Here is a 12,738-nt window from a genome sequence, read left to right as displayed (position 1 = left end):
TTGCAGGAGTCTATGGGGACCCCCAAATTTGTAGCCAACTAGTATGAAGTGAGAATGGCACTGGGGATCCCTAACCTTGCAGCTGATTTCAGAAATATTGGGCAGAACTTGGCAGTATGGAGGACTATTCCTTTAACCTCAAGTTTGGATGGTTTTGTCTTTCCTTTCCTCTTAACTGGACACAATACAATGCAGAGAAGTCATTTGAGACAACAAGGTGACAAGCATAGACCAAATATATCAGAGTTCAGTCAGGGACACAGAACCTGTTAAACACTTCAAAATGGATTAATACAAGGACTTAGGTCCTTAAACACTGGAAGACCAAAAGATTGGGAACATCACTGCTAGCTTTTAGGTCTGCCACAACTACAGCCCAAAGAATCAGGAGGTTGCCGCTGCTAATCAAGATAGGAAACTGCAGGGAAAAGGAACACAGAATGAAGGCGGGAGATTCATAAGGGAATGTCCAGAGCAGATGAAAATCTCACAAGTGGCAAAGGCCAGGCATCTGCCTACTACTGCCAAAGAAAAACAATATGGCTTTTTCCTCCCTCCAGTCTTCTCAGGCAGAAAGTAAACCACTGTCAGAATTCCAGAGTGAAAGGAGTCTGGGAATATTTTATTCAATGAAAACATTTATGTCATTCTGTCTCTTGGATCTTCTTCCTGAAAACTGTATATTCAAAACCACCATGGTGCTTAGTATATGTGTATAAGTATATGCTTAGTAAAGCTTTTATCACATATAAAAACATATACTATATAGTCTGGAGTTTATAAACATCATTGTGTCAGACTATTTTCATTTTTCTCTCAAAGTTTGAAATCTTAAAAGGTATGAATTAACAAAGCCTCTTAGCGAAGAAAGGAATATGACAGTAGCTGCTACCCCATAAACAGTCATTAAAAGTATACAATTTCTTACTCACAGGAAAAAGTGATTTGATGCCAAGAGTTATGGTCTCTGGACATTTTTGCTCTGATGGGTATCATTAATAAAAATGTCTGAGCATAAACTTCCAATATATGTATATTTATTATTTATGTTTATTATTCACAAGTGCTACTGTACTAATAAAAATACTATAAAGCATAGAAACAGACTATAAAAAAGATTTTTTTAAATGAAAAATGTTTGCTTAACAAAAATACTACAAAAATACTATTCAATATAAAATATGGGTCATTTAATTTTTCTATTTTCTGTAACTTTTCTATGAAGATAAACTTTATATGACATAATATTCACCAAAGTGTACAATTCACTAGTTTTTAGTATATTCACAATGGTGAGAAACCATCACATCTAATGCCAGAATATTTCCATCATCCCAAAACGGAACCTCAAACCTGTTAGCAGTCACTCCCAATTCCTCCCCTCCTCCATACCCTGACAAATAGTTGTCTATTTTCGGTCTCTATAGACATATCGATTCTGAACATTTCATATGGACAGAATCATACATTATGACTCCTTATCTTTTAATATGTTTGTCAAGCAATTTATGAAATGACAGTTTGAAAGCATTCCCAAATCAGGTTTTTGATTCATGATTTTAATCATGATCATATCTGGAAAACACTAACACAGAGCAGAGGCGCATCACCTGTTTCAGTCCCACCCATCAACCATTTTGATGAAATAGAGCTAGGCGATTCCTCATTTTCTCAAAGTGTTCTTAATAAATCAGAAGGCAGTGAATTTTTATATTTCTAACAATCAGTCTCAAATTTCCTGCAACTACTTGCGTAAGATTTAAATGTTCTTGAAATTTATGATTCCAGATTTCAAAGAAAGAAAATGGTAAGAGTTTTTTTATAACACAGACATGCAGTTTTCAATCACAAAAATCACAGTGATGTTCAAATTGCCAAATGTTTCAAACATCCGTTTCTATAACATGAATTTATTTCCCAAAGTAGTTGCTTTGTCATCCATTATCATAATATTAGTTTTTGACTGAAGGAAAAGAGTAGTGTGTTTCTCTTTTTTAATATCTTGATATGTAGCATCCTGTGACATCAATCTTTGTAAACCATTCATCTATCCTATGAAGATTAGAACTAGATAACCTGTAAATCCACCTAACCTAATGCATGCAAACTGCAAGAAAACTTAATATTCTAAAAGTGAATACATGAGTGTGGGCACCACTGTTATTTGATTCCAAAGTGTGCAAGTCCCTTCTTCCCCCACCTCACTCCTGAACCACAAGGGATAAGTGGCCATTAGCCCCAAGGACTTAGTAAGGTACCAAAGCATAGCAAATATGAGCATAGCTTAACATCATTTTGTATTTGCAAATTTAAAATTGCAAATGGAACTTTAGATATCTCTGCCCCCAACATCAACGGATTATCCTGAACATCCCACTACACATATACACAATGGAGTATTATTCAGCCATTAAAAAGAATACATTTGAATCAGTTCTAATGAGGTGGATGAAACTGGAGCCTATTATACAGAGTGAAGTAAGCCAGAAAGAAAAACACCAATACAGTATACTAACGCATATATATGGAATTTAGAAAGATGGTAACAATAACCCTGTGTACGAGACAGCAAAAGAGACACTGATGTATAGAACAGTCTTATGGACTCTGTGGGAGAGGGAGAGGGTGGGAAGATTTGGGAGAATGGCATTGAAACATGTAAATATCATGTATGAAATGAGTTGCCAGTCCAGGTTCGATGCACGATACTGGATGCTTGGGGCTGGTGCACTGGGACGACCCAGAGGGATGGAATGGGGAGGGAGGAGGGAGGAGGGTTCAGGATGGGGAACACATGTATACCTGTGGCGGATTCATTTTGATATTTGGCAAATCTAATACAGTTATGTAAAGTTTAAAAATAAAATAAAATTAAAAAAAAAAAAAAAAAAAAAGAAAATACTAATTACAAATGGTATAAAGGGTTGTTTAATATATGAATTGAGCAGTGACTGAATATACTAGGAACTCAGAAAATATCTGTGGAAGGATTGGAGGCAAAGAGGTAAGGGAGGGGAGAAGGAATTAGAGGGGCTGAAGAATTTTAAAAGCTGATGTAGCCTGAGGAGTAAAGTCTTACTGAACAAAAAAATTCCTTTATGAATAGAGATTTTATTTTTTAAAAAAAGTTATCATTATTTTAAAATCCATGATTTAGACTAGATTAAGAAATTGGGAGGTAAGACCTAAGAAGAAAGCCTAGGAGCCAAGATTACGCATGTTCTAAAATCAGTTTTTTGGACATAAGCAGAGGAATTTACATTGGAACCAGAGGCTCCTGACAGGATAAGGATCTGGGCAACTATCCACATCATCTACGTGTAAGGTTACATAAGCACAAACAGTCATAATTTCAAGTTAATTTGACTTTAAAATTATACTAGAGTACAATTATACTGTGTACAACTGTATATAAATCTCACACAGTAAGAAAGGTTAATTGAAAGTATTTGAAATATAAGTATATTCCGACGTAGTAAATAGTTATAACAATCACTAAAACGAAAAAAATGAAAGCCAAGGCATTAAGTGTTCATAGATGACTACAGTCCATTGTTTATCACTATTCAACAAGTGTTCAGAACAAAAGGCAAAGTCACCGAACAATGCAGTATAGCTTTTCAAAAAGTTCAAAGCATTTATGACTTATTGGAGCTATGAAAACAGGATTTACTTAATATATTGTCACATGAGAATAACATGAAAAGAGCTCCTACCTTTGTGATAAGAAGTCGGTACCTATCCAGCATCGCTTGGTTGTCATGGCAGCCTGCTAATAATTGCCATACCTCTGCCCTCAATGCTTCAGGAACACCATTCTTCACCAGAGTGGACAGTCCTTTTGGTCGTGCACCAAGGTTACTGTGCCTGAGAAAACAGAAAATAAACCATTCATACTCCCTTCACCACTACTGATCTGCTGCTGTTATGGAAAATATATTAGTGAGTTTATATTTTTTTTTTTAAAGTGTAAGACTGAATCAGGAGGCAAATGGAAGGAAGCGGCATGAAATAATATTAGTAGTGTTTAAGTTTAGTAACATCTTCAACTTTTTTTCTTGACTGCATCTTGCTTATTAGTGAACCACGTTATCCCACCCTCCTTCCTCTCATTTACTTTTTAAACATTAGAAGAACTTACTCATAATAATGAATGTGTTAACTGTATATTCTCAGGCAGCATTTCAAGGCATAAAAAGAGCCATTTGAATCCCCTGAGATGAATGTACGGTGTGTGCAGCAAGGACTGGGGGCTAGGGATGCTGAGAGTGGATCAGAAAAGAGACCTATTAACACCTTGACTATACCTCTAAATCCTGATCCAAAGTGCTTGCAAAAGGAAGAAACTAGCCCTTTCCTACAAACCTCATAAGACCTATTCAATTCCCCAGCCACATAGACTTAGCAGCTTTACCCATGGATCACAATAAACTGTGGAAAATTCTGAAAGAGATGGAAATACCAGACCACCTGACCAGCCTCTTGAGAAACCTGTATGCAGGTCAGGAAGCAATAGTTAGAACTGGACATGGAACAACAGACTGGTTCCAAATAGGAAAAGGAGTACGTCAAGGCTGTATACTGTCACCCTACTTATTTAACTTATATGCAGAGTACATCATGTGAGATGCCAGGCTGGATGAAGCACAAGCTGGAATCAAGATTGCTGGGAGAAATATCAATAACCTCAGATATGCAGATGACACCACCCTTGTGGCAGAAAGTGAAGAGGAACTAAAAAGCGTCCTGATGAAAGTGAAACAGAAGAGTGAAAAAGTTGGCTTAAAGCTCAACATTGAGAAAACTAAGATCATGGCATCTGGTCCCATCACTTCATGGGAAATAGACTGGGTAACAGTGGAAACAGTGTCAGACTTTATTTTTGGGGGCTCCAAAATCACAGCAGATGGTGACTGCAGCCATGAAATTAAAAGACGCTTACTCCTTGGAAGGAAAGTTATGACCAACCTAGATAGCATATTCAAAAGCAGAAACACTACTTTGCCAACAAAGGTCCCTCTAGTCAAGGCTATGGTTTTTCCTGTGGTCATGTATGGATGTGAGAGTTGGACTGTGAAGAAGGCTGAGTGCTGAAAAAAAGATGCTTTTGAACTGTGGTGTTGGAGAAGACTCTTGAGAGTCCCTTGGACTGCAAGATCCAACCAGTCCATTCTAAAGCAGATCAGCCCTGAGTGTTCTTTGGAAAGAATGATGCTAAAGCTGAAACTCCAGTACTTTGGCCACCTCATGCGAAGAATTGACTCATTGGAAAAGACTCTGATGCTGGGAGGGATTGGGGGCAGGAGGAAAAGGGGACGCCAGAGGATGAGATGGCTGGATGGCATCACCGACTCGATGGATGTGAGTCTGAGTGAACTCCGGGAGTCGGTGATGGATAGGGAGGCCTGGCGTGCTGTGATTCATGGGGTCGCAAAGAGTCGGACACGACCGAGCGACTGAACTGAACTGAACTGAAGGGTGCTTAGAACCTGAACAAAGACAAATACATTGTCATGAAGCCAGTGATCACGTAGCAGGTATGTGACTCTGATAACCTGCCCAACTGAACCAAAACTGAATTGTAGTTCCCAGCCTATGCCTAGCTTGAACCTGGGGCTATGTTCCACACCTTTTTGTTCAGACTTTATCTCTACTTTTATTTGCTGCTCACCTTTAATCTCTTACCTAACGTAACCATCCAAACTTTAAAGATGCACTGTGGTTTGGTCTAACATCCCAGGTTTTGGCTTCAGGTTCTGAACCTGTGAAGTCATAGAAACCATATGTCTATTTTCTGAAATTGGCCTCCTGCCTACTTTACCAACTTCTTTATCTTTACACTCTTCCAAATGCAGCCCAGACCTCAGTTTTGGCATGTCCTTCATTTGAAAATATGTTCCAAGCTTTCCCCATACTCTCATAACCCAACTATCTCAGAAAAACTGTAACAATTTCTGTAACTTGCAAGTTCAAGTAAACTCATCCCATTAATATCTATAATAAACCATCAAATGTGTGACCATTCTGCTTTCTTTCAGCCTCTTAAGGGAAAACTTTTATATTGCTGAGTTAGAGAACCTAAGCTGATGATACTGACAGGCTTGAAGCAAAACAGAGTAAAAAGAGGTAGAGCTTACACGATTTAACACGCCATGGCACCATTAAAGAACCTTAATTATGCTGCTAAGTGAAAAAAGCAGGTTTCAAAATAGCATATATGGTATTATTTTAAAAACGCATTCTCTCTCTCACACTCTCTCCTTAACACATACTATTTTGAAACCTGCTTTTGACATGCATAGGGAAAAAATATGGAAGAATGAACACCAAAATATTTATGTAATAGAATTAAGAGAAAGTATTCCTTTTATTTTTCTATACTGTTTGAAACATTTACAATGATCTTGAATCCTTTTATAATCATACACACAAAAAAAGTCATTTCAAGTCTTTAAATTTCTCCAGTGGACTTCAATTAAAAAATAAATTAATTTGGAAAAACACCATAGCCAAATATGCTCCTTAAAATACGTCAAGTAGAGGCTTCCTTGGTGATTCAGTGGTAAAAAAAATCTGCCTATCAATGCAGGATACAAGGGTTAGATCCATGGTCTGGGAAGATCTCATATGCCACTGAGCAACTAAGCCCACCTGCCACAATTACTGAGCCTGTGCTCTAGAGACCACGCTCCATAACAAAAGAGGCTACAACAATGTTATGTCATAACATAACAATGTTACAATGTTATGTCCTGCACACCATAACTAGAGAGCAGCTCCCGCTCACCTCAACTAGAGAAAAGCCCTTACAGCAATGAGACTTAGCACTGCTGCTAAGTCGCTTCAGTCATATCCAACTCTGTGCGACCCCATAGATGGCAGCCCGCCAGGCTCCCCGTCCCTGGGATTCTCCAGGCAAGAACACTGGAGTGGGTTGCCATTTCCTTCTCCAATGCATGAAAGTGAAAAGTGAAAGTGAGGTCGCTCAGTCGTGTCCAACTCCTAGCGACCCCAGGGACTGCAGCCTACCAGGCCCCTCCGTCCATGGGATTTTCCAGCCAAGAGTACTGGAGTGGGGTGCCATTGCCTTCTCCGAGACTTAGCACAGACCCCACAAAAAATGAAAGAATTAAAAAAAAGAGTTGTTTTAAAAAAATATGTCAGGTAGAAAGATTATTAACTGTTCCTGATGAGACTTACACCTGAGTAAACTATATGACACATGGGTTTCCTTCCAGCTGCTTATTCTTCAATCTCCAACTGCATTTAAAATTAGCAAAAGAATGGTGCACCAAAGAGAGGCAGGAGCAGTTTCATAAAAGGATCATTTTTGTAATTTTATTATTTGAGTCTCATCACTGATGCAATGGACATGAACTCAGGCAAACTTCAGGAGATGGTGAGGGACAGGGAGGCCTTGCATGCTACGGACCATGGGGTTGCAAAGAGTCGGACATGACTGGGTGACTAAACAACAACAGCAACAACATACTTTTAAATAGGAAAAACATAAATGATTTGAGGCCAAGGTGAGTTTCTGAACTCTTAGTATAAAATAAAACTAACTAAAAACAACAGTGTGCCAAGGGCTAAGCTCATTTCTCATGAAATTAAATGCAAAGTATTCTGAATTATGAGTTCCATAATGAATAATAAAAGAGTAATTCAGAGTAATTAAATATATTACATGTTTAATATACTACATGTACTACATGGTTATACGTGAACCGTGAACTTGCAGATGTTCAAGCTGGTTTTAGGAAAGTCAGAGAAAGCAGAGGTCAAATTGCTGACATGAGCTGGATCATACAAAAAGCAAGAGAGTTCCAGAAAAACATCTATTTCTGCTTTACTGACTATGCCAAAGCCTTTGTGTGAATCACAATAAACTATGGAAAATTCTGAAAGAGATGGGAATACCAGACCACCTGACCTGCCTCTTGAGAAACCTGTATACAGGTCAGGAAGCAACAGTTAGAACTGGACATGGAACAACAGACTGGTTCCAAATCAGGATAGGAGTACGTCAAGGCTGTATATTGTCACCCTGCTTATTTAACTTATATGCAGAGTCAGATCAGATCAGTCGCTCAGTCGTGTCCGACTGTTTGCGACCCCATGAATCGCAGCACGCCAGGCCTCCTTGTCCATCACCAACTCCCGGAGTTCACTCAGACTCACGTCCATCGAGTCAGTGATGCCATCCAGCCATCTCATCCTCTGGCGTCCCCTTCTCCTCCTGCCCCCAATCCCTCCCAGCATCAGAGTCTTTTCCAATGAGTCAACTCTTCACATGAGGTGGCCAAAGTACTGGAGTTTCAGCTTTAGCATCACTCCTTCCAAAGAAATCCCAGGGCTGATCTCCTTGAGAATGGACTGGTTGGATCTCCTTGCAGTCCAAGGGACTCTCAAGAGTCTTCTCCAACACCACAGTTCAAAAGCATCAATTCTTTGGCGCTCAGCCTTCTTCAGAGTCCAACTCTCACATCCATACATGACCACAGGAAAAACCATAGCCTTGACTAGACGAACCTTTGTTGGCAAAGTAATGTCTCTGCTTTTGAATATGCTATCTAGGTTGGTCATAACTTTCCTTCCAAGGAGTAAGCGTCTTTTAATTTCATGGCTGCAGTCACCATCTGCACTGATTTTGGAGCCCCAAAAAATAAAGTCTGACACTGTTTCCACTGTTTCCCCATCTATTTCCCATGAAGTGATGGGACTGGATGCCATGATCTTCGTTTTCTGAATGTTGAGCTTTAAGCCAATTTTTTCACTCTCCACTTTCACCTCATCAAGAGGCTTTTGAGTTCCTCTTCACTTTCTGCCATAAGGGTGGTGTCATCTGCATATCTGAGGTTATTGATATTTCTCCCGGCAATCTTGATTCCAGCTTGTGTTTCTTCCAGTCCAGCGTTTCCCATGATGTACTCTGCATATAAGTTAAATAAACAGGGTGACAATATACAGCCTTGATGTACTCCTTTTCCTATTTGGAACCAGTCTGATGTTCCATGTCCAGTTCTAACTGTTGCTTCCTGACCTGCATACAGATTTCTCAAGAGGCAGATCAGGTGGTCTGGTATTCCCATCTCTTGAAGAATTTTCCACAGTTGATTGTGATCCACACAGTCAAAGGCTTTGGCATAGTCAGTAAAGCAGAAATAGATGTTTTTCTGGAACTCTCTTGCTTTTTCAATGATCCAGTGGATGTTGGCAATTTGATCTCTGGTTCCTCTGCCTTTTCTAAAACCAGCTTGAACATCAGGAAGTTCACAGTTCACATATTGCTGAAGCCTGGCTTGGCGAATTTTGAGCATTACTTTACTAGCGTATGAGGTGAGTGCAATTGTGCAGTAGTTTGGGCATTCTTTGGCTTTGCCTTTCTTTGGGATTGGAATGAAAACTGCTGGAAGAAGCACAAGGTGGAATCAAGATTGCCAAGAGAAATATCAATAACCTCAGATATGCAGATGAAACCACCCTTATGGCAGAAAGTGAAGAAGAACTTAAGAGTCTCTTGATGAAAGTGAAAGAGGAGAGTGAAAAATTGGCTTAAAGCTCAACATCCAGAAAACGAAGATCATGGCATCTGGTCCCATCACTGCATGGCAAATAGATGGGGAAACAGTGGAAACAGTGGCTGACTTTATTCTTTGGGGCTCCAAGATCACTGCAGATGGTGATTGCAGCCATGAAATTAAAAGACGCTTACTCCTTGGAAGGAAAGTTATGACCAACCTAGACAGCATATTAAAAAGAAGAGACACTACTTTGTCAACAAAGGTCTGTCTAGTCAAGGCTATGGTTTTTCCAGTAGTCATGTATGGATGTGAGGGTTGGACTGTGAAGAAGGCTGAGTGCCGAAGAATTGATGCTTTTGAACTGTGGTGTTGGAGAAGACTCTTGAGAGTCCCCTGGACTGCAAGGAGATCCATCCAGTCCATCCTAAAGATCAGTCCTGGGTGTTCATTGGAAGAACTGATGTTGAAGCTGAAACTCCAATACTTTGGCCACCTGATGCAAAGAACTGACTCATTTGAAAAGACCTTGATGCTGGGAAAGATTGAGGGCAGGAGGAACAGGGGACGACAGAGGATGAGATGGCTGGATGGCATCACTGACTCAATGGACATGAGTTTGGGTGAACTCCAGGAGTTGATGATCGACAGGGAGGCCTATGCTGTGGTCCATAGGGTCACAAAGAGTCGGACACAACAGAGTGACTGAACTGAACTGAACATGTTATACAGAGCTCAATGCCAGCACTGTGTATCTACAGCTATTAAAACTCCAATAAATATGTCCCATATAAAAGAAACCTTTTTATTCAACCCCACACAACACTCCAGATGTCATATTGTCTTCCCACTTTGCACATCAAATTTCCGTAACGATGACTGTACATTATCTCTATTTCTTCCCTCACACTCATTCCTCAGCTCATTTCAGCATGGCTTCTCTCTTTTATATAAGTAATGCATGACCTCTCTCCATGCCACTAAATTCCAGAGACATTTTTCAGTCCTTCCACTGCTGACCATTTTGTTTCCTTGGCATCAGTGACAAAGCACTCTCTTTTCCCTCCTCACAAACCCAACTGCTGATTGTTCTCCTCTATTAAAATGTTTCAAGCTGTCAATCTCTCCACTCTCCCTCAATGATCTAATTCTCTCCACTCTCTCATCTCTGGGCATTATTACCCTTCCCCACAAATTCTGAGCTCCAGAAATCAATATATTCAAATTTGAACTCATATTCTTTCTCCCTAAACCTGATCGTTTTCCAGGGTGTCCTACCTCAGTGATTGTCACCACAATTCAACCAAATTAGAAACCTAGATGTTAATGTTCACATTACTCTCTATCCCATAATTTATTACTAATTTATCAAGAAATCTAATGCATTTTATTTTCCCAACCTCTCCAAAATCCTTGCACTCCGATCTCCACTGCCACCAATTCTACTCATTCTACAACCTCTGTAATGACCTACTAACTTCCACTCATCCTATTACATGGTAATGTATTTCCAATACAGCAGGCAAAATGAAGAGGAAAACAGCTTGATTAAATATCATATTGGCTCAAATTACTCTGCATAATCAATTATATAAGATTCTGAATCTGAACTATCTCTTCTTACACAGGCATACATACACACATACACATGCAAACACACACCTTCAGGTTAATAGTCAACAGTCCCTAGTACACCTTTTACTGTAATATGATTCAACTCAACCAATATTCTAGCTGGCCCTCGTCTATTCGGCCAGGCATAACAAAAAAGTCTTTCCTCCTCTCTTAAAAACCCAGGCACTATTTATCTTCATAGTGAAGTGAAAGTGGCTCACTTGTGTCCAACTCTTTGCAACCCCATGGACTGTAGCCTGCCAGGCTCCTCTGTCCATGGAATTCTCCAGGCAAGAATACTGGAGTGGACAGCCATTCCTTTCTACAGGGGATGTTCCCAACCCACGGATCAAATCCAGGTCTCCCGCATTGCAGACGGATTCTTTACCATCTCAGCCAACAGGGAAGCCCTAGAACACTGGAGTGGGTTGTGTCGTGTTGTGTCGTGTCGTGAAGTCACTCAGTCATGTCCAACTCTTTGTGACCCCATGGACTGTAGCCTACCAGGCTCCTCCCTCCATGGGATTCTCCAAGCAAGAGTACTGGAGTGGGTTTCCATTTCCTTCTCCAGGGAATCTTCCCAACCCAAGGATCAAACCTGGGTCTCCTGCATTCCAGGAAGATGCTTTAACCTCTGAGCCACCAGGGTAGCCTATCCCTTCTCCAGGGAATCGTCCCCACCCAGGAATTGAACCAGGGTATCCTGCATTGCAGGTTGGTTCTTCATCAGTTGAGCTAACTTACACACTGACATTTAAAAAGAACTGGGTCGTTCATAATACAACATGATTAACAGCTTTAAATTACTGATTATTCTGGTAATGATACAGTAATTAATTATAGTGTATACAGCACCCTGTATTTAAGAGATACTGATATCAATGGATACCAAGCCAAAAGCTATAGTATATATCTATGACCAGAGAAGATCCAAAACAAAAGGACAATTTATAAAAATAGTCATTGTTTCAGTATTTCTAATAAAAATATAACTGCATACAGTCATTGCTTTAATACAACATTAACTATACCTATCAGGAGACTTAGAAGCAGGCATCTAATTACGACAAGTGTTGAACTCAGCACTAGAAGCAATATAGGTATCAAATGATTCAAAAAGTCACATATAAACCAGATGTGCTAAACAAATAGTAACTGAGAAGTTTGTAATGCATGAATGTAAGTTCCACAAGGGAAGGAATCTCTGTCTTCTTTACTTATATATCCCAAGCACCTAGTGCAGTGCCTGTTATATACAAGGTATTCAGTAATTTTAGATAAAAGAATAGATTTATGAGACTAAATTAACATGAACAACTAATACGGCTAAGCTAAAGAATGCTTTTTTAAAAGGCAAACAGTCTCACTGATTTAACAGCATCATAAAGCAGTTGTATATTCATCTAGTTACCTTCGAAGAGGGATCTTTTCTTGCAACTGTTCGGGCATATAAGAACTTTCTCTATTTTTAAGATTGTCTAGGAAAGAATTTCAAAGAGGAGCTACCATTTCTGACAAAAACAGCAGAGAAATCAAGAAGTGAGAAGAAAAGCCATTGAATGATACTCAGTGGTCACTTATGGAATTGGGGCAATTCCAATTG

The 12,738-nt window shown here is 39.6% G+C and overlaps 1 protein-coding gene across 5 annotated transcripts in view; it reads right to left on the bottom strand.

Annotated features, from left to right (window-relative positions):
- The window catches only part of RABGAP1L (RAB GTPase activating protein 1 like), a 742,566-nt gene that overhangs the window by 517,179 nt on the left and 212,649 nt on the right, over positions 1-12,738 (bottom strand). For all 5 annotated transcript variants that reach the window (XM_055582719.1, XM_055582720.1, XM_055582718.1 and 2 more), the window contains exon 13: positions 3,717-3,867. In XM_055582719.1, coding sequence (XP_055438694.1) covers positions 3,717-3,867 — 151 coding nt within the window. The remainder of the gene's footprint in view (positions 1-3,716; positions 3,868-12,738) is intronic.

This window comes from Bubalus kerabau, chromosome 5 (assembly GCF_029407905.1).
Source record: "Bubalus kerabau isolate K-KA32 ecotype Philippines breed swamp buffalo chromosome 5, PCC_UOA_SB_1v2, whole genome shotgun sequence".
Taxonomy (NCBI): Eukaryota; Metazoa; Chordata; class Mammalia; order Artiodactyla; family Bovidae; genus Bubalus; species Bubalus kerabau.
Note: the sequence above shows the minus strand (reverse complement) of the source record. Positions and strands in the feature narration are given on the sequence as shown.